This window comes from Anneissia japonica, unplaced genomic scaffold (genome assembly GCF_011630105.1).
Source record: "Anneissia japonica isolate Jap-2015-1 unplaced genomic scaffold, ASM1163010v1 scaffold585_len4108843_cov191, whole genome shotgun sequence".
Taxonomy (NCBI): Eukaryota; Metazoa; Echinodermata; class Crinoidea; order Comatulida; family Comatulidae; genus Anneissia; species Anneissia japonica.
In genome coordinates, this window is record NW_022716829.1 from 3,004,977 (window position 1) to 3,032,386 (window position 27,410).

The 27,410-nt window shown below is 32.8% G+C and overlaps 1 protein-coding gene across 1 annotated transcript in view; it reads left to right on the forward strand.

Annotated features, from left to right (window-relative positions):
- The first annotated feature begins 995 nt into the window (after positions 1-995).
- LOC117109870 (collagen alpha-5(IV) chain-like) overlaps positions 996-27,410 on the forward strand; it is a 44,278-nt gene continuing 17,863 nt past the window's right edge. The window contains exons 1-13 of the mRNA XM_033252317.1: positions 996-1,035; positions 1,973-2,062; positions 2,317-2,342; positions 10,127-10,159; positions 19,967-20,035; positions 20,545-20,580; positions 21,112-21,129; positions 21,614-21,658; positions 23,714-23,758; positions 24,224-24,259; positions 24,496-24,690; positions 24,792-24,845; positions 25,982-26,704. Coding sequence (XP_033108208.1) covers positions 996-1,035; positions 1,973-2,062; positions 2,317-2,342; positions 10,127-10,159; positions 19,967-20,035; positions 20,545-20,580; positions 21,112-21,129; positions 21,614-21,658; positions 23,714-23,758; positions 24,224-24,259; positions 24,496-24,690; positions 24,792-24,845; positions 25,982-26,704 — 1,410 coding nt within the window. The remainder of the gene's footprint in view (positions 1,036-1,972; positions 2,063-2,316; positions 2,343-10,126; positions 10,160-19,966; positions 20,036-20,544; positions 20,581-21,111; positions 21,130-21,613; positions 21,659-23,713; positions 23,759-24,223; positions 24,260-24,495; positions 24,691-24,791; positions 24,846-25,981; positions 26,705-27,410) is intronic.

Below are 27,410 nucleotides of genomic sequence, written 5' to 3' on the forward strand. Positions count from 1 at the left end.
ATAGATGTCAACATGTTGTCTAGGTTTCTTTCTGTGAAGTTTCATGTTCAGATAAGTCAGATTATATGAACTATACATTCTCAAAGGAGAAATGTAATATGGCATTTTTATATATTATATAATGCAAAAATCTTGAAGCGATAAAATATATTAGTGACAAAACTGCACCAATATTGCAGAGTTTATCAGTACATACTAATTTACAGATTCTTAATTAAACCACGGAGTTTATATACATACTGTACTATTATGGATGTTTTATACTTTTTTTTAATACATAAGGGTTTTAATATGCACTATATCACATTATTTTAAAGCAAAAACACCCCTAAGTTATTAAAAAGTTGAAAGCTTGCATAGTGTTCTTTCATCAAGTAGAGGCCAATCACAAATAATTACGTTCTTCTGACCTGACTTACTTCAGTTTACACTCGGAGTCAATCTTGATTTAATTAACCACCCTGGACTATTCATATACAATTAATTTGACAAGGATTTCAGAGATGAAAATTCTAGTGGTTTTGAATTGCTGTATTAATTTTAATAGTGTATACTAGTCATATGTAGGCCTAGACTTTGAAGTGTAGCCCGAAGATTAAACAAGAAACCTTAATGATATACTTTCTTTGTTCTTGGTATTTATGAAATGCACAAGTTTGTTGTATGAGTTTGTTAAGGCATGGTGTAGCAGAATTCCTTATAGTATAGTTAGAACAACCAATAATAACAGAGAAATATATGAACAGAAAATAGATTAATCAATCATTTTTTTTAAAGCACAAGATGTGTCTCATATTAATATGAGCATCAGACATTGAAACATCATTCATCATGTTTGTCCTACTGTATAACATAAAATGCAAGATGTATTGTACATGAATGACTAATCAGACATTCAAGAATATGCGAATGGCCAATCTATTTGATTCTTCATCATTGTCCCGTAACATAAAGTACATGATTCATCTAATATTAATGAGTATCCAACATTGAAGATGGCCTTAATTTGTTCTTCATCGCACGAAGAGGATAAGGGTATGTTCACACACACAGCATAAGGCTGGCCTAAGCCTAGCGTAGTGTACGCCTTTGTGTGCGAACTAGTCAGTGGCGTTACTAACGCCACCTCCGTGGCGTTATTAATGCTACCTGCAGACCCCAGATTAGCTAACGCCACATTAAAACTGAAAACTATTCCCCCATAGGCCTGTATTACTACTACAGTAGTTTAACGCCAGTATTAATATAGCGAATGCCGTTTGTGTGAACACTTTGGAATTTTAATCCGTGGATTAGCTTATGATGGCGTAAGCATACTCTATATGTGTGAACATACCCTATAGAGAGGTGAGGTGAGATCCAACATTGAAGAATGTGCAAATCAGCCATAATATTTGCCCAATAATATAAAGTACAAGACGTCTCTAATGAGACGGAGATATCAATCTCATTCCTACTGTATCAATGTATGTTATTATGTAATGAATAGATGTACACCATTACAGCATACATTACATACCATATCAAATTTCAGACAATACGGAAGTATTCGCAGCGGTAAAGCTTTGGCTTTTAGTTGTACTGTAAGATTGTGCAATCAAGTCTTTATACGCTTGACCTCTCGTTCGTGGGCAATGCACTTTTTTCCGTGTTTTTTCTGTGTACCCGGAGTATGTAATGTGGGTATGTGGTAGGTGTGAATGTTATTAATGTGCTTATCACTTGCTGCAACATTATGGAATTTGCCCTAGGGATCTGAGTAGTTGTTTCATACATGTTTAATCCAATGATCAGCGTACTAATATGAAGCATGTAAATAAGACACGTTCTGCACAAAGTCAAACATTTATCAATATAAGTCCAAACAACTTTGTTATAGTATTAGAATGAGAAAATATTAATTTATAATTTCATCATCAGATATAAACATGACTTGAAAATATTAGACTTAAAATTTGATTTCTACTTTCAGGCCCCAAAGGTGACCCTGGTAAAAAAGGTGATGTAGGTCCCCCAGGCGTGAAAGGAAGACGAGGTAAAAAGGGAGCCACCGGCCAAGCAGGTAAATAGTATACAATCCTGGTAGTTGCAGTATGCATACAAAATATAACTCTTAAATGAAAAGTACTATCAATTTAAATGGTATTTAGTAAGTGATAATTGGTTGTGCTTGTGTATAAATTATTAAGAAAAATGAAATAAGGAAATAAATCAATTTTAACAGTTGCGAAAAATGTAAGCTAATGAAAGCATTGAAAATGACTCAAATACCATATGCAGAAATTCTCATACCTTTTTTTTTTTTTGTCTTTGCAGGATTGAAAGGAAACGGTGGTGTTCCGGTACAGAACATTTTGATTTGTATATTTGCACCTTTTAATTTTCCGTTTAATTTATTGAGTTATGTAAATGCATCAGAGAATCCTTGCACTCTTTCTTTATACTTTTTGATTTAAATCTTTTAATAATTGAATTATTCTTCCATAATTTGTAAGTTTCACTTGTCATACGCTAGTGTTTAAAGGTTCTTATGGGAAAATAGGACATACATAATTTGCATCCTCATGAATATGTAATTGGCTCTGCCAAATTCTAAAGTACTCCACTTTATTGGATTTTGATATTTTAAGAAGTTGATTCTTTAAGTGGTCCTCCAGAGGGATTGTCGGTAAGTCTTGGAATTTATAAGATAAAGAATAGTTAATCTGGTGATGCAAATGAACTTTATCACCGGATCTTATGAAAGGAAACAACAGTAATAATGAGGTCACTATTAATAATTATTAATCTGTATTGTCTGTGTTATTTTTAATTCATTAATTTAATTTTTGCTATTACATGGCTAGATCCTATAACTTTTAAAAAAATTGTTTTCATAATAATTATATTGCAGTTTAGATGCGTATCATTTTTCAGGCAACAATTTTTGTAAAAGTATATTGATGAGAATCAAATTTAATTAGATTAATTTTACTTTACCCTCAAAGTTTCCGGCTGTAGCTTCAATCTGTAAACTTACATATTACTATAAAATTAATGTTTTGATATTGATAAATATGTTTTTGAATTTCTTGGCACTTTCCATTTCATGTCCTTGTCCTTGTCAATATATTAAGCAGGAGTATTTGTAGTGTAATGATGAGTAAACTAGACAAGTTTTTTTCTCTTACCACGAAAACCATGTCTTCCACACCAGTTGGAATAGGTGTTTAAATTTGGCTTAAAACAAAACAAATTATGATTAATTTCATAGATATATTGGAGGTTATTGTGGTGTTTTGATAATCCTAGAGCGTACACGTAAGCACAAAGAGGGCCTGCCGACCTCATGGGGTGAAACATACCGATTAATTTCACTGGAGTTGATTAAGTTCATACGGCCCTTACAATTGAAGGCAAAACCGGAAATTCACGCAAGAAATGATCGTTGCGGACAGTCTTGACACCTTGACCCGACAAATTGGATTTACATTGCACTGTGTTTTTGATATAACTTCATGAATGCACATTCCCAAATTTAGTACTAAATTGTTTTTTGGCTAATATAAACAACTGCAAAATATAATATTCTAAATAATTCTATAGAAGTTTCAAAGAATTTGATCCTTGTGAAAAAGGAAGGTGCTTATTTGCCAAATTCTTTGTGAATGTTGAATTGGAATCGGATTTCATATCCATATTTATTAGTTGAAAATTGTCTTCACCTGAAATTAAATGGCCACAGTTAAAGAATTTGTTTAATCCTTCTTGTTACTGTTAAACTTGCCGCCATTTTTTCATCTATAGATGTATATATTTTTTTTATTTTACTTACAATTTAAAGGCCCTATTATTTTTCTTGCAATCATAATTATATTTTGAAATTTTTACTCTCTATGTTATTATTAATACTATTAATATTATTATTATTACTATTATATTCCATCTTATCTTTCATTTTTGCAGATAAATATTTCATCTTAAGATTCCTAATCAAAGCTTATAGGTCAATGCACTTTTTTTGCCTGTGAAATGAGCCTTTGTTAAAAGTACAAAAGCACTGACATTTTTAAAGTGAATATTAAAACATATTTATGGGTATTATACCTTTGATAATTAGCATTGGCAAATTTACAATTTTTTATTATTATTATTACATATATTGACTGCAACAACTTTGCTTCTTGTCAACTTTTAATGAAATTACTACTCTTCATGGCCATTAAACAAATTTTGCTGACATAAAACTTTGCCTGTGATATTATTTTTAAAAATTTTTTATTTTTAACAATTTTCAACGGACGAGTAAACAACCTATTTACAATATTTGTACACGTTTTATAAGTATTCCTTGTCCTTGTCTATACTTGCGAGTAAACAAGCTATTTCAAAACATTTCTACACATGTTACATTAAGGGTTAGTTTCCTTGTCTACACCAATACTTTCTTTATAAACTATAAAATGTGTAGTTATGTAACATATACTGTATTGAGTATGGTATTATCATAGCTTTTGTAATTTTCTTGATTAATAATATCTCTGCCAAATTGTCTAGAAGACCTCAAAACATCAGCAATTAAATTGTGCATTTTGAAGCATCACAAAATTAAACTGTCAATTGAAAAGGTTCTCTTTTATTTAAATTATCGTTGGATTTTACAGATTTTACAAAAATGCAAAGTGAATAATTACATTGTATTTCAATGACCAATTGAATGTAGATGACCACTGTAAATGACCACTGCAGGTGATCATTGTAAATGTTTGTTCATTGTGAATGATCATTATGTGATCATTCACAATGAACAAACATTTACAATGTTTGTTCATTGTGAATGATCACATAGTAATTACAATGTTTGTTCATTGTGAATGATCACATAATGATCATTCACAATGAATAAACATTTACAATGTTCATTGTGAATGATCATTATGTGATCATTATTATGATCATTACATTTATGATCATTCCAAGTGACCATTGATGATAGCCATGTAATATTGTAACTGACCATCATTATAAGTTACCATTTAAAAAAAAAAAACCATTGTAAATGACCATTGTAAGTGAGCATTGTACTGCGAGTAACCATTGTAAATGACCATCGTATAATGATCATTGTATTCATATTGTTATGTTGAGTGTGGTCAGTGTTTCTATCCCTTTTCTCTCATTTTCTGTGATTCTTCAACTGCTTTCAATTTTGGATTCTTCTCTCAGGTTAGTTTATCCATCTTTTTTTTGTTTCTTCTAACAACTACTCATTCTTTTCATTATATGTACGTAACCATGATTGCGTTTGTTTGTTTTCATATCATGCATGTTTCCAAAATTCATACAAGAGTTAAATTGCAAACAGATACGTATACCTCTAAAAATTGTTTGGTATGAAGAAATACCTCCATCAGCAAAACAATTAATCTATATTTGTGTATGGAACACATTTTATTTATTATCATCATTTTTAACTGTGAATAAAAATTTTGTTTTGTATAAAATACATATAATTTTGTGTTGTATTCCAATCCAATCAAAAGTGAGTCTATTTCATAAATACTTACATAAATAAACAAACTGTTTCCCAATTTTCTCATGTGGAAACCTCAACATACTGACATTATGAATTGTATAAAGAATGAACATTGAATTTATTTTCGTTTACTATGACAATATATTGTGTTTCCTCATCAATTATTTAGTTAATTTGTTATTAATTAGGCCTTTGGTAAACAAAAGCCAAGTCATCTGCTTAAGTCTGATTGCAATTTTCCTCTAACATTCTTGTGCATGTTTTGTGTTTTTAACACTAATAACACACTAACAATAATGATGTTATTTTGCATAATGATTAAAATTTATTTGTCTTCACATATAAAATACAATACAATGTACAACATTCCTCATTAAATCGAAAAAAAAAATCACTAATTGCCAGTTACTAAATTATTTTTTGTTCTGTTTTTCATTGTTCTAGATTAACACATTAAAAATCATATTACATATATTTTGTAATGTGATATATTTTTGAATATTTTAACAATCCAAAACAGTTCTTCTTAGACAAGTGGCAAGTCGCTTGTGTCCTTAGTCAAGACGCTTTATATACATTTGTCTCCCTCCACCCAGGTGTGTAAATGGGTACCAGCATATGCTGGGAAGGTAAAACAGACTGCAGTGCAGGAGGAGTGGCAACCCCCCACCCCCCAACAGCCTTTCACAGTCTGGACCTAACGCTAAAGAAAGAGACGGGCACTCCATTTCGCTTTGACCTTTACCTTACCTTTGGTTCTTCTCAGAACCAAATTACCATCAGTTGAGATTTGTAGCACATGCAACGTGGTGTACCGAAAACCTATAATTATTTATTAATATTTTGTTGTAACAATTAATGTTTATCATTTATCAGGTAATGGGAAACTTGTCTTGAAAGTAAAAAGTGTTCATAATATATTTTTCGAACTCAGGCAGTTAAACAAAATTATCTGACCTAAATAATGTTTCTGATATTTACTGGACTTTTAGAAAGGTATTAATATAAATTCTGTTAACAGCTCTTCATGTTGGTCTGGATGAGTAATCCGTCTATAAAGTCAGTCCTGGGCTTACTGCCGGCTCTTTGGAAACCCCATCGGGCGCGGTTCAATTCTTCGACGTCATCTGATTTTCTTCCGACATATCCGTTAAGTATATTGTACCTAATCCTCTAGACTCTTCTACATTTGTTTCATATCAAATTATCCACCGGTATTTTGGTCAACAGAGCGCTTGTAACATCAGCTTCTTGTCGTATTTCTAGGTCATTCATTTTCTCAATGGTTTATCAATTTCAGAAATTATAACCAGCATTGTATTATTGTGTATTTTCGTTTTAAGTTTTGCAGTGTGTGCAATAAGAGTCATACAATTTTATTATCGCGACAAATATGATTTTCCCTCGTGCAGTGCCATATCACCTCCCAATGATATTTCCTACAAGAGTAGCAATAAAGCGAAATTAAAAATATCAATATTTTCTATTAGCTAGTGGAAACGAAACACTTGTCTATAACTCAGGTACTTGATCTTTTTTTCTGGAAAGGTTATTTTAAAAGATTAGCCTCTGAAGATGAGGTCACTGATGAATAATATCTTACCAAAGGAATTTACCCAGATCCTGAATTCCCCTGGGTGGCTGTGTGCCCCTCTCTCTTCCCCTTAACTGAATCGTCTCAGGATATGGGTCAAATATAGTAAGTTTACCTCATGTCCCTAGAGTCCATAAAAACCCAATTTTTGTCCTTGCTTGTTCATCAAAATATAAAAAGAATGCCAAACAGTATATACTACTTTCTCTTCTGTTTTCAAGACATTGGCTGGTTTCAACCTGTTTCTCCGTAAATTAGGTTATCCGTATTCTGACTGATAAATAGCCCTATACCGCTTGTTATATCATCACTTGTATGTATATTCTAGGTGTGGTCGATGAAATGTTCAGTCTAAATTCATCTCCGATTCTTGATTTTGATAATCAGTTTTTTTTTTTATCTCTTCAACTGGGTAATTGAGTAAATATTGAGTATGAACTAAATGTTTTATTCCTTATGGCAGATCTGTGTCTTGGTCGATGATTCACATAACAATCTCAAAATTGTAGTTGAGATGATGACGATGGTGATGAAATTGTAACTTGTCAGTTTATCATTTTACCACTAGATATTAATGCAATAATTTTGTAGCGTCAGTGTCAATCAGATCAAGAATTAGTATTCATATTTTAGCATTTTAAACCTTTAATGTCTCATGTATTAGATAAAAAATGATATAACAACTTGTTCAGTGAAGTAGATGTTTGTAGTATCACTTTACATTGCTCTAAAAAAGTGCTACCTATATACAAAAGCACACAATATAACATTATTTTTGTGCTAATTTAGTAATTATTTACTTGAAAATAAGTTTTGTTTTAGAACTAATAGTATATGAATTACTTTAACAATTTCAAAAGGAATTCCTAGTGGTCTGGAAGTGCTAACAATGTATTGAAATATTTGGTAAATCCCAATTAGTTATTCCTGGAAAAGTTTTTGTATTCCTTTACTTACTTTCATTTTCAGTTGTGCCACTTGCTATTGTCTGAAAATTTGTATACCTAAGAAATAGTTATGTGCACTTTGAATTTAATAATGCATATGAAAACAGATTTATCATCTTGGGAAGAAACTGTGTACCAGAACATGTAAAAAATATATCAAAATTATATTAAAAATAATTAATTATTAATAATTTTGATAGCATATAATTTAAATGATCCTATAGCATGTTTATTATTTGTATTTGTCCTTTTGTGTTAAATATGATAATAATAATAATAATAATAACAATAATATAAATTAGTGCCCTATTTTTCAGAGTGCTATATAGACCACTATTAATATAAGTTTAATAGATCTACATTTAATAAATCATTAGTTATTTATTTAGCATTCGTATTGAAAATGAAAATCAATATTTTGAGTGAATGAATTCTTATTGATTGAATTAGATAAAGTACTTATACCACTCCTTCTTCATCCTCTACATCTGCTCTACTCAGTCAGTCACGCATCCAATCAACCGTCTACAGTAAACTCTGTATTAAACAAAGAATAGGAAGTGACAATATGAGTTTAGAGAACCTAAACCACAGCAGCTTCTGCAATGGGTTGATAAATTCTTTTTTTCCAAGTCTGAAATAAATTATGTGTGATGAAAGTCAGATTTCACTTAAACTCTAATTGTTTTTGATTTGGCCGTACTAAAGATGAGTCACAAGGATTTTGTCATAATTTAGAACACATATGCGTATCTTTGATCAAGATTGCGTCGCATCAAAGTTACGTATATGAAGATTAAAGAAATTATTTTATTTGCTTAGCTTATCAATTGCCTTAAGCTGGTCTTGTACGTACTTCAAACAGTGACATCATTTAAGGCATTGCGTTGTTTTAGATGTGGAACAGAGCAGATTAACCCAAATTGAATCCAAATTTACAAATTAAATTAAAACTGATAAAAGTATTGATATGGATGAGTGCTTTTTCAAACCTCAGATAATTAGACTCAAGTAAACTAAATATTTTTATTTCTTTTATGTAAATTTACCAATATAAACTTTTATAAAAATAAAAAATTACTTAGAGGAATAAGAGTTTAAAATTATAGTGAACACTATTGTAATTAATTTCATATTTAATTGTAAACTAATTTTAACTTTTGCTGTTTGTTATTACTTGTGTAATATATTTAACATTTATTTATATAAACTAATTTTATAGGATTTGTAGTACAAATCAGAATTCTCAATTTCAGTTAATGTCACTTTTTTTGTACATAGAATTAAATTATAGTGACTCGATTTGTCCTAGATAAGTAGCTTTGAAATGTAAGTTAGGCCCCTATAGACCTGTTTCAGCCAGATTGCAGTGCTATACCCCTGCTGGTGTGAATAGATAGTGACATCATTCTCTCATCACATCATCTAATAATAAAATCATTCATCATTCAGATTTTATTGATAAATAAGAAATACAAAGTAATTGATATAAAAATAAACATAAAATTGTTTAACCATATTCAATAGAATTACTGTGTTTGGATTCTACAAAAGTAGAGTTCCTTTACTTAAATTGATTAACATTTCCTTTAAAGTAAATATGATTATCACTCTGAGACCCTTCTAGTGAGATTTTATGACATAAAGGTATGACTCCTCTGTGTAGGATTAAAAAAATGCGGGGGAAGCTGAATTCTAAAAGCTTATTTATTTAATCTGGCCCACCCCAATCAAGTTCATGTTAATATATATGTTTGTTATTCTTTGATCAATGAAATAAAGAAAACAAATTGAAACAAGAAAGAGGACTTTGTCAAACCAGAAGGTCAAAAAACCCTCAAATTTTTTCATCAAAGTTGTTGAGTACACAAATTTAAGCTATCAAACTAAATTTGTCACATACTCACCTGTTGATTACAGTATATGGTTATTCCGAGTGGGTGTTAAATAGTTTCCTTTCAGTGGTTGAGTTTATATATTCACTATAAGTGCACTTGAGTCAGCTTTTTACAATAGTGTATTTTTCTTGGCTTTTAAATTGACTAAATTGTTTTTTTTTTTCTATTGCAGATTAGAATTGTTGAAGAAATTAGAATTTCACAGGTAAGAATTAAATTATTTTTTTCACATCCTACTTTTACTTTTGTATAATTATTCAGTATTCAGTAAAAATTATTGTCATTTGTAAAATTCATTTTACATAGAAATATTGCAAGGGTCCGCTCATATATAAATAAAAAACAATAACTAGGTAACAATGTAACAATATCATGAAACTATTTCCCACCAGACACCATCCTGGTATTTCTGAATCAAGGTTTTGGGGCTTGAAAATTGAGATTGCGATTGTAATGAATGACACTATTATACAAGGTAAAAACTATCCCCCGCCGGACACCATCCTGGTATTTTGAGTCATGTATTTGGGGCCATTATGAATTGAATATTAGGCTTAACTGTACTCAACCAAAAACTAAAATACTATGGTAGAAAACTACCTTCCAACACAATTTTTTCAAGGTTTCGGGGTTTAGTAAAAATTACTAGCGTGCACATGCACCGTTGACTGCTCTGATTGCAGATGAGAAAAAGATGAAATTGATCTAGTGGTTATGGTGGTTATGAATCTGAACTGTGTTTGAGGTTATTTATTTATTTATTTACCCCTCTTGATGCTCAAGTTTTCCATTTTCTTGTAAAAATTTAAAAAAAATTCAGATGATGGCTTGACCAATGTTGTTTAATCTCTGACGTAAGTTAAAATATGTTGTATGCCAAAAAAATTTGAAAAATACCTCAAAAATTAAAAGCCAGCACTGCAGGGGAAAAAAGCTGGAAAAGAGCCAAACTCAGTAGTGTGCTCAGCTCGGTGACTGCACATGCTAAACATGTCTGAATCCCGACTCGATGGCGTGCATTTCGATACTTGAATTATGTATTATACTATCTTACTAAACGTGTCTCGCAGTCAAGTTCTGTGCAAGTGGTGACTGCACATGTTGATCGTGTCTCATGAGGTGGAACCTAGGAAGTACATTCAGGTGTTCATTCCATGTACAGCCTACTATGGGTATTAAGCAATTTAGATTTCCTAAACATCTAGGTTTATTTAGGTTTATTTAGTATTTGAAAAATGTATACAATTCATATATTCACACAACATATTTCTGAAGACAGAATTATTTTGAAAAGTACGGATAATTCTACTAATGTAGTCATTTAAAGTTTGTTGCATCCTTTTTTCATTGGGAGTATTACCGCGACTCTTAAATCACCACATATGCATTTGTGACAACTCGTCAAACCTCTCTGTAAGTTTGGAACGTGTACCTTTTATATTGGGTGTTTAAATCTTATCACTCTTAGACACACACACACTCTACCACATGTAATACTATGTCAAAACTTATTTTTTTTATAAGTATTTCTAGCATGAAGAAGATGTAGATTTAAATATGATTCACTTGCAACAAAAATAATAAGTGAAGCAAAGCAAAATTTAAATTATTTTAACTGTTAATTTTAAATTAATTTATTTTATCTATAGTGTGATGATTGTATAGTATTAAACTGTCCGGAGCCGGTTAAATGAATTGTCATTTCAAACAATCCGTTACACGCGCTTCGTGGCGTATTGTCGATAGAATTGCATCGGGCGACACGAGTGCTGGCTTTAGTCTCATAATAGCGGAGTTAAACATGAGAACAAATGCTGGATTTGAATCTAGGACCCTGGGATCCGAAGGCAAGTGCCTTTATCACCAAGTTATACTTAGTGCCATTGCTTAATCATTTAATCAATTTTAATTTAATCAGATAAAGTTTAGAAAAATACTTATTGATAAATTAAAATAGCAGAATATTAGAGTGGGGACATTTATTATGCCTACATGGTTACAGAGGCTCAGATGGGTATTCTGCTGGGTCTTTAGTTAAGTCATAGCAATTGCATCTTGGCAGGATGTAAGCTGTCATTATATTTTAACACATTATATTGCAAACATACTTTACAAATTTTCCTCTAACTGTTACAAAGCATATCTAATAATTATTGGACCCTGGTTTATGTGTGCCTTGTATTCCAGCTTGATCAGTTAAGATTTATTGACATGCTCACTCAATACTGCTACTGGTCTGTCTTGAATTTAAGCCTAATTATCCTCAAACCTACTATAGTAAAGGGTGACCTAAATATGAGAAACCTCGCTTACAATTTAGAAATAATGACAGGGGGCAAGGCACTGGATGTATGTAACCATACACATGTGTAGCCGTTGGTTTCACATTGTCCGTTGAAGTCAGTAGACCTTTACCGTGTCAGTCTGTATTAATTAAGAACACTCTGGTCTTTACTCCAGACCAGGAAATGTATCAATAATTGTGCACATAGTACAATGGTACAAATCAAAGTACATTTTTAGATCTGTCAAGAACTTAAACAAATATTGTGAGAAAGGAAAATAGAAAAGCTGAACATTCTTACTATTAATGAGACATCCGATTAATGTAGAATTTGATTGATTTAGGCTGCAATTGACAGGAGTTTTACTTTAACCAACGACGAGTGATTCATGTGAGCATGCGTAATTATATTCATAATGTTCGTATGTCATCAAGTTTATTCTTCTGGAATGTGAAGTGAAATTGAAAATCTGTCATCGCAGACATTGTTGTTTTGACTATTCAGAAATAAACTAACACATGTGTACACCTCATTTCAGTTGATACTGTATAGGTAGCGTGCTTGCTAAACTACAATGTGCTATTGTGATGATGGGCTGTTATTGTGGCAAATCTAAACAGAACAGTATTCATGCCGTAGATAAATTATTAGGGTCCCAGATTGCTCCTCATCTCATCTACATCTCACTATTATTCAAAGTTTCTCAACTTATTTCTCAACTTATTGACTGTAATCTGGAGGCCTTTATATTTGATAATTGATGTAAGTGATGATGGGTTGGTTTATAAAGTGTTTGCTCAAAAAGTGGGTATCTCTGAACCACAGAAACCCATGTTTACTAAATTTTAGTTCATGGATTTTGGTGGACCCTGGTAAAATTTTTTGCTTAAACCTACGATTCAAGTTAACATTTCTTGTCACTTGCTACACAAACCACAGAAGCTGGGTGTCACAGATAATTGTATTAATTATAAAATTATTTTATTGTAAACCTTTTTTGCACCCTGGGTAATACATGCATCCATAGAGCCAATAGTTTTTGACTCAACTGTATTTTTAGATATCAAATAAAAAAATTTCGATCAATTTTTATTTGTGGTTGCAATTTTAAAGCAAACTCTTGTGCCCTTTATATTAAATGTGACATACGGTAGTGAGTAAGTTAAACCAGTGACTAGCAATTTGTATGAAAAGTAAATTACTGTGTATCATGTACCTACATTTGTACAAGACATTTTACAGAGAACTAATGTTTAATCATGGGGAAAACGTAATCCCTAATGGGGATTGAACCTCGGATTATGAAGAGTCAGGCAGATGTTTGCCTTTTGAATGCAACACTCACTAACTGTTGAAACATAAATGTAGGCTAGTACAATGACCAGTGGAATGTACGCTAGCATTTTGTGATCAACTATCTTAACATTATTATGATTCATTTATTAATAAGTATATTTTTCATACAGTAAATTATAAAATTTTGTAAAAAATATAGCCTCTGGTATCTTCATGCTTCAAAACAATAGAACTTAAAAACTGAATTGGAAATTGTTATAATTAAAGATTGGTTTCCATAAAATCAATACAAGCTATCGCCAACAGCTTTGGTCGATCAAATTGGGAGCATTCCCAATTGCATCAGGGACAGCTACATAATGCAACGATTGCATGGAAAATAATGTAGTGACAGTGTAGCAATGTAATGGAAATCAGCCTTGACATCAAAATACATCGGACTATAAGAATGGCATTTGCAATGTTTATTTGCAAGAAAAATTTTTCTTATTAATTTTTATTTTATTTGAAACTAATAACCTATTGAAATACATGTTTACTTGAAATTCAGCAAGTCATTAAAAAAACTTACCTCCCTACAATTACGTATTGGTGGCAGTATATATACTGTCTCTTATACACATCTAGATGTGTATAAGAGACAGATGTTGTTTAATCTCTGACGTAAGTTAAAATATGTTGTATGCCAAAAAAATTTGAAAAATACCTCAAAAATTAAAAGCCAGATAAGAAACAAAATAACAAAAAATATCAAGTTCATGTCTGAAATTTAAAATACATTAACTTTATATCGTTAACTTAGTTTATAAATTAAATATGACTTAAGTCATGCTGAGTTGCACCCAGCTGGTGTAAAATATTTCTGTTTTGTCAGAGATCAAGTCCCCCTGTATCAGTCCGTGTCTCCTATCAATGATCATGGTTTACTTCAACTAATTCCCAAGATGGTATTTAGACATGCATCATGTACAGTATATCTTTCATTGAATATGACAGATTTCATCATCTGAATTTTACCCCCTCCCCTGTATCAAAAGGGGGAGGGTTCTGGTTTAAACAATTTATATAGTTGGGTCTATACACATAACCCCTTTCATAGAAGAGCTCAAGATAATGAATGAAGCCAAAATTTATTTTGTGAATCTTTAATCATATTAATAATAAATTTAAAGTACTTGGAATAAATAAACTCTTGATTACGTTAGTGGTATTTTTTCTTTTTAATGCAATGTATTTCACAAAAGCTTCACAGTTCTTTGATGTAATATCATATATAATTAGTGTTAGCTCGCAATGCTACATAGTTTCTAACAATTTGACACGGACGTGTCCAGAAGACTTTTCAACATGCTTGGAGGTCAGGATGTCGGCTCAATGTTTCACTTATAATTTGCATTGTTTCTCGCAACTGACAAGTTTTTCTTGTCGTGCAACTTTCTGTCTGCCCAAGAACTTTGCCAATATGTGAATCAGAGGGTGACTTGCTGCCACCAGGAGGCAGTTGCATCCCTGGAGACACCACGCAGGAACTTTCAAGTGAAGAATCGGGAATGATTGATTCCCTTGGTACATTTAGGGATATGGTTCTGTTGACAGTAACACTAATTATTCCCCATAAACACTAATTGGAAACAATTGATTTGGCCTGGATCCGTATTAATTTTCCTGCACGCAATGTTAAGGAAAAAGTGATTATTGAAACGCTTGTTAGTTAAAGATACAGACAGGCCAGTTATTCTGGTTAGTACCACCTCAAGTGTTAGTTTCAGAAAGAAACTGTTACAAATTTTTGTCAATTTTATTTATTTTACAATCCTTAGCACAAAATAACAATTTTGAAATTATTATTACTGTACATTCGTATCATGGTAACTATAAACTCCTAACTTCTTCCAAACATCTGTAAAATAATAGGCATGATTCATAGTATGTTGTCAACAGCTAAACTCATATTTTGAAAAAAAAATCTGAAACTTCATAATTTCTGTGGAAATGATGGACATGTTTGAAATGTAACTTGATGTACCCCTTGCTGACTCTGGCTAGTTGCCATGGTTACCACAGACATTGTTGCTATAAATAGAATAGTCCTAGCAGGGAAAGGAGACAGGATCATTCATCATGAAGTTCAATATTTGACTGATTGTGAATTGTGGTTTTTATGCTCAGTGGGTTGATTTTTGCTGAACTTTAATTAAGCTCAACATTAAAGCTCTTTATTTGGTGATGATGAAGTATTCTGCATAGCTGTATTACACACAATTGAGGGTAGGTTTTAGTGGACTCGCGCAACACGTGTAACTATGTTAAATGCTGAGCTATTACCTACAGTACCATATTTGTATATATGTTGAAGATTTAATATCTTTTTATTGTTTAGGTAGACATTCTTTTGGTAGGAATAAAATTGCAAATATTAGAGTTGTTGGTTATTGTATAAAGTATTTAGCAGAAGATTCAGCCAAACCATAAAATCCCTTTCTCACTTGTTATAACTAGTGGTATTCTACAGGTGGGCTGCTACTACTATTTCTATGCTGCTTTTTGGTTTTGTGCCAAAGTATTCATGTTGGTGTAGCTTAACCATTCCCTAGAAAGTTGGTTAACACTTCACTTGTAAGTAATTAATTATGTTAATATATGGAAGCATTATATTAAAAACTGTCATGATTAATGTTAGATAAAATAAAATTAAAGACCTGAACGTGATCAACTAATCATCATTGCGATATCCGGTTAAGAATAAATAGCCAAGAAGCACATCATATAAGGATTTTTTGAGGACTGAGATCGTGAAGATTCAAGACTGATGAAGGACGGGGCCTATTACTCATGAAGCCTACCAAATCAATGTCCCTCACCTAAAGCACATTTCTATGTGACTAAAATAGTTAATATTTGAAACGCTTGATCTCTGCACACTTCGTGCATTAACTGTCCCTGTGGTTATTGGAGGTTTCCTAATCCTTTCTTAATTAATTTAATTACCATTCCCCCTGGATATTTGATTGATCACTGATTTTACATACAACCTATTACACTGGTAATTTGAAAATCCCTGTGTAAGAACCGTGCAATCTTCATCTCATTGAATAACCTTTTTCAAGCATGTAAAACAGATTATGTGGCATTTGTACAGTGGTGTAAGGAAGAGGCCTAAGGCACCTGGCTTAGGCTTCTTTGGGTCCTACTACCCTGGAGACTGCAGGGGAGGAGGAGCAAAGGGCCCTGGTGGTAGAATTGAGAGAATCTCCTATTTGCTTTAGTATTTTTGATGTTTTATGGTGTTGGATTGTTTAATTTATGCTTAATTTATGATTTTGAGTCTGTGGCCAAAAATAAAATTGTGATTAATATAGTGCAACTAAATGTCCATTACCCTCAGATTTAGCACACAGTAGCCACTGCATTTATAAGGAGGGGAAGGGTGGAGTTTTTTAAATGCTGTATCTATGGTGTTTAATTATCATTGGGTTGTTAAGTCCTTTTAAGCAGACAATAGTGTGGATGATTCACTGTTAAATCGAAATGAAATGGAAATGAGCATGAAAACCATTTTTTCTATATACCAATTATAATTTCATAAGGATCAAGTTAGTGTCAGTTTTTGTAAAAATAAGTGAGATATCACTAAATGATTTAAAAAAATCTGTAGACTAAATGATATTCAAAAATCCATAGAACCTTGAGTGCTTTTCCATGACTTCTGTATAAAGTGCTTTGATTTCCCTACGGAGATCTGCTACTGCGGAAGAAAATATCCTAAAATAAAACCTGTTGCCTTCCTATTATACTTTGAGTCATAATGACACTAATGACATTTGCTGTCAAGACTGCTCTAAAAATATGTTAGAATATTATGATATGAAGATCCTATCGCTTCCATGCAGGTTCTTCATATCGTCAAGTTTTTAATGTTCATGTAACTAAGTTGGAAAGGATAAATATTCGTGATAGCACACCAGCCAGCTTATGACCATGGAATCCAATTTATCACTTTAGAAATTATATTTTCTGCCAAATCTTGTTTTCCTGTAGAATACATAACAGAAATAACAGCTTACAAATGCCATAAACGATCAGGTGTGAAAGATTTATGAATGCTATTATTTTAAGTACCAAATTTGGAGTTCGTGTTAATAGATAAATAAATATTAAATTATATGAACATACATAGAAAACAATTTAATTGGATTAAAAATAATTAATGGGCCAGAGAGTCTGAGCGGCTAAGGCTCAAAGTGGTGGAGGAAGTAGATCATGTTTGAGAAAGAACCAGACAGTTAGGAGGCAGATATTGAGGGAGAAAGGGTAGAAAGAGAGGAAATGGCAAATATGTGTAAAAACATTTTTTATGCCAAGAAAATGGGTCCCAGTTTCTTCTGGGATTTCTGGAAGAGATCAGATTTTGGGATCATAAAGTTTTTCATATGATTTCCCTGTGTATTTTCTTTTGTATTGGACAGTACCATGGCAACATGTACAGTAGTTTGTGATGTTAAATTAATTAGCTTGTGTCACTGTTGTTATGGCACTTATATGCTTCACATATGTGGCAAAGACAAGCCAAACCAGTCACTCGTGGCAAATCGTGTTTCAGAGAAAATGGCCAAAACATGCTGGAATGTCAAATTCTAAAAAATCTATTTTATTGCACTAAACTAACCTTTATATATCTACACATCATTCTATGCTGTTATTTTCCCCATTTTCAATGTTAAAACAACACTTTTTAAGGATTTAAAGATAGTTTCTGCATGAGAAATGCCTGAAATCATAAACTTTAAAGGCTGATTTCTCATATATTGTTCTTTAAACAGCTGTGTGGTTAAACGCTTGTAACTTCATAAGGAAATGTCCGATTTGAATGATTTTTTTACCATTTTATAGCTGTCATTTTACTCTCTAACACTGTATTAATAACTCAATCAATTTTTGCGATGAGTGACTGGTTTGGCTTGTCTTTGCCACATATATAGTATCATTGAAAGATGGGTTTAGTAGATTTGGTTGTAATTTTGGTTAGTAAATATTACCATCCATCCCACCAGTAAGTTTGTAAGCTGTTTCAGGGTGATGAGGATATGTTAGTCTTCTTCATTCTTAATGGGACTAATTCAGAAAAAATAGTATAGTGTATTTCAATTAGTTATTATCTTTCAACTGGAAATTATAACAAGAAAAAAATTTCCACCAATCGAGGAACTTTGGCCCCTTGTTTAATTCCATCAGTGCTCTCCTTGTGTTTCAACTGAAGGGCTGAAGTGCAAGTTACAATAGTGCACTGTCTTTGGAATGAGATGTTTAAGCTGCTGTTACAATTTTCAATTATGGTCCTCGTACATGTTAAAGAACATACCTCTTCAGAAAACGTAAGGAGGGAGATGTGTTCTGGTTCACTGCCCGATTCATTACCAGAACAAACCCACTAGAAATAAATCCTTAAATTTGATGTGGTTCCAAATCATTCCACATTCCAAAATCAAAAATTAGTTAAAACAAAAATTATTGATCTGTATTTTCATGGCAGTGTATCTTCAATGTTTCATAGCCTCATTATGAGGCTTGGGAGTGCGGTTATGTTCTTTGTGTCTTTTGGGATTTGAACTTAGGACAATGTGTTATGAAGGCAAGTAACCAGTAATCCATACCATTACAAAGGATGCTAGCAAGAGTGTGGCCTATATTGGGCAGCAACGTTAGCTTGGATCAAAGCAGTAGCTATGTGATTAATATTCATAATTTAAATTCCAGGGTTTCATATTTGAATCTCACATTTACAGGATTTTTTCCTTGTGACTAAAAGGGACATCACTCCCTAACTCATAATAAAAATTGATATGGAGAGTTATTCCAACCTGTTAGTTTGTGGGATATGCATGTATTCCTGGCCTATCTCTTCTCACCCCCTCCCACCTATTGAGTAACACATAATGATTGGTGAGACTTTGAAACTTTGGAAAGACCGATTGGTATGAGCACTTGCTATTAGATGTAAAAGAAAATAAAAATAGAAATTTAACAAAGTGGTATGCGTTCCCTATTTCCCTAAAGTCATTACTTACCAATTGTTATTCGTTATTTCTTTACAAATTACAGAGATGTACTTACATGCCAAAGGTAGCCAGACAGAATTACTAAATGGTTCAAATGTTTTTCCTGTCCCAGTCCAATACAATGTCAAAAGGTTATTCCAGATGGATTAATCTTGCAGGAAGTTAAGTTGATAGAATGTTCATAGAAAGGGAACTGATGGCATTCTTCCCACATTGCATACAAACATCATTAAATGCAATTTGATTTGTACTTTGCAATTTTTTAGTCTCTGTACCAACAAATATTTATAGATTTTTGATTAATTATTTGGTTAAATGATTAAGAAAGTTATTGTAATAGGTATACAATTTTGTTTATTATGTTTTTTTTTATAGAAAGCACAGTGCAATAGGACCGTTCAATGCATAGGACTTCCAGGCCCGCCTGGAGAGCCTGGTAGTATTGTAAGTAGCTGCTACTGTCCAAAAAAAAATATATATATATATATATATATATGTATTTAATTGCTATTGTTACAAATCTAATTTAATCTAATGAATCTTTTTGAATATATTTTAAATATTAATTCTGAGTGTTGTGTTTTGATTTACTTAAAAATATACTGAATGTTGTGAAATATGCAGGTTTATACACTTTATACTACTACTAATAATAATAATAATTCTGATTTATATAGCGCCTCACGTTGTCACAACCTCGAGGCGCTTAACAACAACAGAGAAGAAAAAATAAACTAAAATAAAATCCATAAGTTTATTACAAAGTATATAAGAATGATATTGACTAATAAAATATTTTCTCATAGAAGTTAATTATTCACTCAATGTATAGCAATTCAATTAATTAATTTATTGTTTTTTGCTTTTAACACAGCTTCAATTTTAACTGTATAATATTATATTATTTATTTATATTCTATGATTAATTATTGAAATTTTTCTTATTTTTCCAGGGTCCTAAAGGATCCAGAGGCTTTCCTGGTTTTCCGGTTTGTGCATCCTCCAGACATTCAATATACACTTCCGATGAATGCTCTTATCTTCAATTTACTTTTATCCATCATCTTTACTTTTGTATTTACTGTTAATTTCTTTTCATATTTTCTGTTTCTTTTCATTCCTACAGTTCTAGTAAAATGAATCTTATAAAGATTAATATAAGTTAAACATTTGATGTCACACAATGATAAATTTGGGATCATGAAATGTTTGTAAATGCTGTCATGTCATGGTATAAACCTACCCTCTATTGTAGGTTTAGCTCCACTATAACTATGGTCTACCTACCTATACCTTGAATAATGTGGTGTATGAAAGTTGTGCTGATTCTCTGATGCTTTTACGTCAATGATTGTATCATTTGTGTTCAATGTGCTGTTGTAATGCAAGATAAATTTCCAACCCAATGTCTTAACAATAAATTTCATAATAATTCATTCCTCATTTGCTTTTTATAATACAGTATGCAGAATAATATTTGTAATTCTCATTATTTTTACTTATTCTATTTTTATTTTCAGGGTGCAATTGGCGAACCGGTATGTTGATGATCTATTTTGTTTCAAGCAATAAATAATTGATTAAAACATGTTTTCTTTTTGAAAGACAACACATAGTTAATTTTATTCAATTCAAACTGAAATTGCCACAAACAACAATGTCTATAAATATCAATTAGTAGGGACCATAAATAAAGTTGTGTGCTTATCTAAACTGTCCCTCTTACAAATCATGATCATTAAATTACTAGACAGAAATAAAAATTGAAACACGTTGAGCATAAGCTGACTTAGAATATATTTTAAGGAGACTTTCTTTAGTAAATGAAAAAAACAACTCTACATGTCACATGTATGATGAAATTGAGCATAATGTAGTACTTGCTAATTCTCTGGCCTTGCATTGATAAAGTTGAGCTGCTGATTGGCTAGTAATGCTATTCATTTCAATTGTCAATGCTGATTGGCTAATTATGTTTTCCTTTTCAATATCTGATTGGCTAATGTTGCTGTTCTTTTCTAGGGTCCTGCAGGATTTCCTGGATCTACTGGAGTCACTGGAAATCCAGTATGTTTATTATTTCTTTTAATTTTTGTTTTCATATGTTCATAGACCATAGATCTACTTAAATGTCTTTATATTATAAGATCTCCAATTACAGGGGCGGATACAGGATTTAGCAAAAGGGGAAGGGGGCGCAAAGTAAAGATGGAACCAGCCGAGGTATGAAGCACCGAGGGGGTGGGCTTTAGAGGGGGGTGGGTTTGGGAGGGGTCCCCCTCCCAAAATAGGAAGGGCATCTTACAACAAAAAAAGGCATCTATTATTTAGAAGCGATATGCCTACTTTTACTCCTTTCTTTGTAGCTATCCATTGCGCGATTATCTCAAAAAAAAAAAAAATTGTGATAAAAGGTGGGGTGGGGAATGCGTCACAGGTGCCCCCCCCCTTAAATCCGTCCCTGAATTACCATGTGCAGTGGGCATACACTAACAGATATCAGATGTGTGTTTGTTAAGATCTGTCCACACTGTTGCATAGTTACTAACCTGAGAGATATGAAATGCGTGACTACACCAGTTGAGTGGGAATGGGGGGGGGTGCACGCCAGGGCCCCTGGGGTCAGTGCCGGACCCTGGAAGCCCGGGTTCCAGTCCTATAAACGGTTTCTTGTGATAGTGGAATGCACAAGATCGCACGTGACTACTAGATTCTACTAAGTGCATGGTTGGCTGGGTTGTTTTGGTGGGGAAAGAGAAATTTTCTCTGTAAATTGATTCTCGAACGCGATAACAAAAGCTCTAATGACTCAAGCTACTGCATGACTGTTTTTATATATTAATAACACCAATTTCTTCTAATATTAAATACATTTTCTTATGAATTTGTGGTAATTCGTTATCCATGCTTGTTTCATCCAAAATAACTTTAAAATGCGGGACCTTCCCGCACGATGCGAGATGGTTGGTAACTATGCTGTTGTATGCCCATATATAGCCATGTAATGCCTATATATGGTCATGGTGTGATGGCATGACCATATTTATTATTTATTAAATAAAAATTGATAGTCTGGACAGGGCTTTAGATTCAGCAGACATTTGATCAGACTCTAATTGAACTTTCCACTAAGCTCTGTCACAAAATTAGTGTCAACGTACAAAAACGTATGTATGTGGGACATGCTTGTTTTCTTTGCCCTGCTCTGAATGGTCAGTTAAAAGTTTGATTGGCACTCAAGATAGGTCTCCATTGTAGGTTTGTTTCAGATATATCTGATCTAAATTTAAATCTGTCAGACAATAGTCTAATTCACCAAATTTATACAAATTGCCCATGTATGGGCATCATGATGTCATATCACATCCATTTATGGGCCTGATAATGCCATATCACATCCATATATGGGCAAGATGATATTGTGTCATACCCATATATGGGCAAATCACAGATATGTCATATTAAAATATTTTGAATTGTGGGTAGAATCTCCCAGCAGAGATAAATGATGTGAAGTGGTGTGAAGCCTCAATAGACTGGTTGTCAATTTTAATATTAAATCTTATCAAAAGTTATCTTCTGTGCTTGCTGTAAAGGACGTTTCTTATTAGTAAACTTATTTCCCTAATGGACTAACTTGTCATGATGTTGATCTTAATAAGCTCTTAAGGGGTGATGTATAAGAAACAAAGTTTCCAAACTATTATCAGAGATTAGAAAACTTAATGAAAGAATATGACAACATGAGATACTTCAAATTGGTTTCTTATGAAATAAAAACTCTATTATCTTGTTACTTGCAAAAAAAAAAAGAAAAAAAGTTGGATATGAACCTGATACACCTATGCGACAACCAAACTAGTGATTGTATTAATTAAAGGATACTGTACAGATATACAGAAACAAAACATTGATGTTATATGACATTACTGCCAGACATCATTTAAAATCTTCAGATTCTGGTTGTTTATTGTTGTTTAATGTGTGAAGAGAAGTAAAACTATAACTAACTAACTATATATATACTGTCTGATGAACAATTTAACAAGTAACTTTGTGTCTTATTGGTAAAATAAATCTATATTATTATTATTATTGTTATTGTTATTTTTTATTTTTCAGGGGAAGGATGGTGCTAAAGGAGAACCTGGTGCCAAAGGGCCAACGGTCAGTTGATCTGCTAATCTAAAACATTATTAAAAGAATATTTGAGATTTTTTTTCTGTATGAAGGAATGAATATACAGTTCGCCCTCCAATTCCAGACCACCTTTGGGACTTGAAAATTTGGGGTGGTCTCGTGGTTGGTCTCTAAACGATATAAATTGGCAATTAACACCGAGACCAAAGAAAACAGTAAAAAATTTTAATTATATTAAATTTGTCTGGTTATTTTAAATTAATATGTAAGTTTTAACTACGTATATATATATTTTTTTATGTGAATTTTATTGTTGGGAGAGCCTTTCGATAGTAATTAAGTTTACTTTTAGGTGATCCTCAGGTGTTTTGTATATTGCCTGGAATAATAAATGAAATGAAATAATGTGATTTTGTTGTACTTAAAACACTTTTAATTTTAGAGTTGTGTTTATCATTACATTTTGTTTTTTAATATTGTTTTTTTGCTTAGGGTGATAAAGGAGACAAGGGAATACAAGGTCCTATGGTAACTACTGTACATCATTTTGTTTTAAAGAAAAGGAATAATAATTATATAAAAGTTTAACATCTCCATTGTAATATATGTTTTTATGGCAATAAAGAAATAATTTGTTTTTGTGATAGAGGAGCAGTGTATCACAAGGCCCTGTTGTTACTGCAATTTCATAAAAGTAAATGAAATAAAAGGCAACATCTAATTATGTAGTAAATATTTAACTTATGTTACTGTTTACTATGCAGGGTCCTCCTGGCTCTCTTTCGATCAATTCACTGGAGCAACTGAAGGGAGAACCTGGCGAGCCCGGCACACCTGGCGAGCCCGGCACACCTGGTGAGCCTGGCACACCTGGACAAAAGGGAGAGATGGGTATTGGTAAACCAGGTTTCCCTGGAAAACCAGGACATAATGGAACAGATGGTGCCCCTGGACCAAGGGTAAGTGTTGATACCATGCATTTATTTCAGAAGTGGTTTGAGACAAAATTTATTATTAGTTATTAATTGTTCATTTTTTTTTTTGTAATTCAATTTAACAGGGAGCTAATGGTATTAATGGGAAGCCAGGCCCAGTAGGGCCACAAGGAAAAGAAGTGAGTAATGATTTTGAAAGCATATTTGATTATTGTTTTATTATAGCCATATTGGAAGTATCATTGCATGTACACGGTACTATATTATTAGTGATATGCTTTGATGTTTTAGAAGTAGCATTAATTAATGACACTAAAATATCTGGTGTTGTAATGAACATGATTGTAGGGAGTCTTTCGTCCTTGCCAAGGGAGTGCTATTGACGTGTATCTTTGTCAAAAGAGCATATTTATAGATCTGCTGTTACAACCTTTCAATTTTTGAATCAACTGGCTAAAACAAGGGATATATGGTGCTGCCATGTGCCTTGTGTCAAGTACATGTAGGGTGATTACTGCTGTAAAAAAAATTTTGGAACTAATTGTCCTCCAAATGCTGCTTGTTGATTACTCAATACATCCATTAAATTTCCCATGCAGATTGTATTATTAATGATTCATTAAATATATTTAATTAAACATCCTTCCGTTGTAAATTTGGAAAGGTCGTGACATATGATCATAGTTTTTCGTGTGTGGAAGAAGAAAGTTGACAAAGTGTTGAAATTTATCATTATGCCCTTCCATTTGTTATCTTGTAACCAGATGTGTTTTTGTCGTTACTAATGCTGCTTAATATATGCACTTACAATGTTTAAATGAATGAAAGATTTTTATATTAATGCTGTGATTTTGCTTGAATCTATCGATCATGCCTTGATAAATATTGTGCACATTCACTTGCTTAAGATACTTCACGCTCTTTAAAGACCTTTTTTTATCTTTCAATCAAAAAATATGAAATTTATACTTATGGCAAATATTTAGACCTTATCATATATAGTTTAAATGAATAAATAAATTAAAGTTTTTGCAATTTCTATGATTTTGGAAATTTATGTTAGGTCTCCTTCTAATTAAAGATTCCTCCGATTAAAGACCACCTCCAATTTAAGACATTTTCAGTGGTCCCAAATTCACAAGTCTTTATAATTCTTATAAGGACCACAGCTGCTAAGGACCATCTTTAATTGGAGGGAGACCTGTAGTTGTATGTTGTTATTAGCATGATGCCACATTAGCTTGCTTCATTTGCAACTATAAGCATCTTCATTTGCTGCATGTGTGTTATCTCTTTATTGCACCGTTTCCTACAGGGTCTACCAGGTATAGGGCTGCCAGGAACCGATGGTCCCACTGGCCCACCTGGGAATACTGGCCCAAATGGTATTCCTGGTGCACCTGGTCCAAAAGGGGAACCTGGTCCAATAGGTAGCCCTGGCCTCTCAGGAAGTGATGGCCAACCTGGCATGAATGGCGAACCAGGCCTACAAGGACCACCAGGAGAAGGGCTACCAGGTGTTCAAGGCACACCAGGTGAGAAAGGAGAGATGGGACCACCAGGTGAGAAAGGAGAGTTGGGACCACCAGGTGAGAAAGGAGAGATGGGACCACCAGGTGAAGGCCTACCTGGTATTCAGGGCTTACCTGGTGATCCAGGTTCACCCGGGGCACAAGGACCACCAGGGGAACATGGACCTCCAGGGGAACAAGGGCAAGTTGGTCCACCTGGAGAACAAGCACCGCCTGGAGGTCCACCTGGGCCAATGGGTCCACGTGGGCATTTGGGTCCACCTGGAGAGGATGGATTACCTGGTCCACCTGGAGAAACAGGATCGCAAGGCGCAACAGGGGAACCAGGCTTACCTGGACTAATTGGTACACCTGGAGTGCAAGGATCTCCTGGTGATGTAGGCCCACAGGGGCCACCTGGAATGCAAGGTCAGCCTGGGGAACCTGGTTTACAAGGAGAGCCAGGATTACAAGGGGAAGTGGGTTCACCAGGGGAGGTGGGAAGACCTGGAGAGATTGGACCGAAGGTAGGCATAGGGTTTAGTGATTGATGATATTGCATATTATAATCACCATACCACCTGCACATGCATGATTTTGCAGCACTAAGAACTCAACACAGTGTTTAATATGATATTTGATATGGGACTTTTAAGATACACTGTTAAAATCTAAAAATGAAGTATGAAAATAATTTTATTCTTCACTGATTTAAATAGATTTTTAATATGATAATATTTTAGATGGAAAGAACTTTATTATTAAATTGTTGGTTTTATTCAATTTCATGTTAAGGTTTTAAACAAAATGTTATTTTCAAACTTTGTATTCAGAAGTTTAAAATATTAATTGTTGAGTTGCTAGTAGCTTGAAGCTTACATTATTGCACTTGAATTTGTTTGTGCAAGTTGATTTTGCAATTATTTATTATATTTCCGCATAAACCATGTATTTTGTATCTATACTAGAATCATGCTGTATAATCTGTTTTGTTGTGATGGCTTAAAACAAAACATACTAATGTGGTTCTCTTGCAAATTTCTATCAATCAAACAATCAGTTCCTTAATCAGTCAATCATCATTTAATCTGTCATTCAATCTTCATTCAAGCATTCAACTATTCAATCAAATCAATCAAACATTTAATCAGTCAATCATGAATTATATTAATGCCAAAAATTCTATATGGTATTATCATTTAATTTTTTTTCGAAATACAATTCATTACCGAA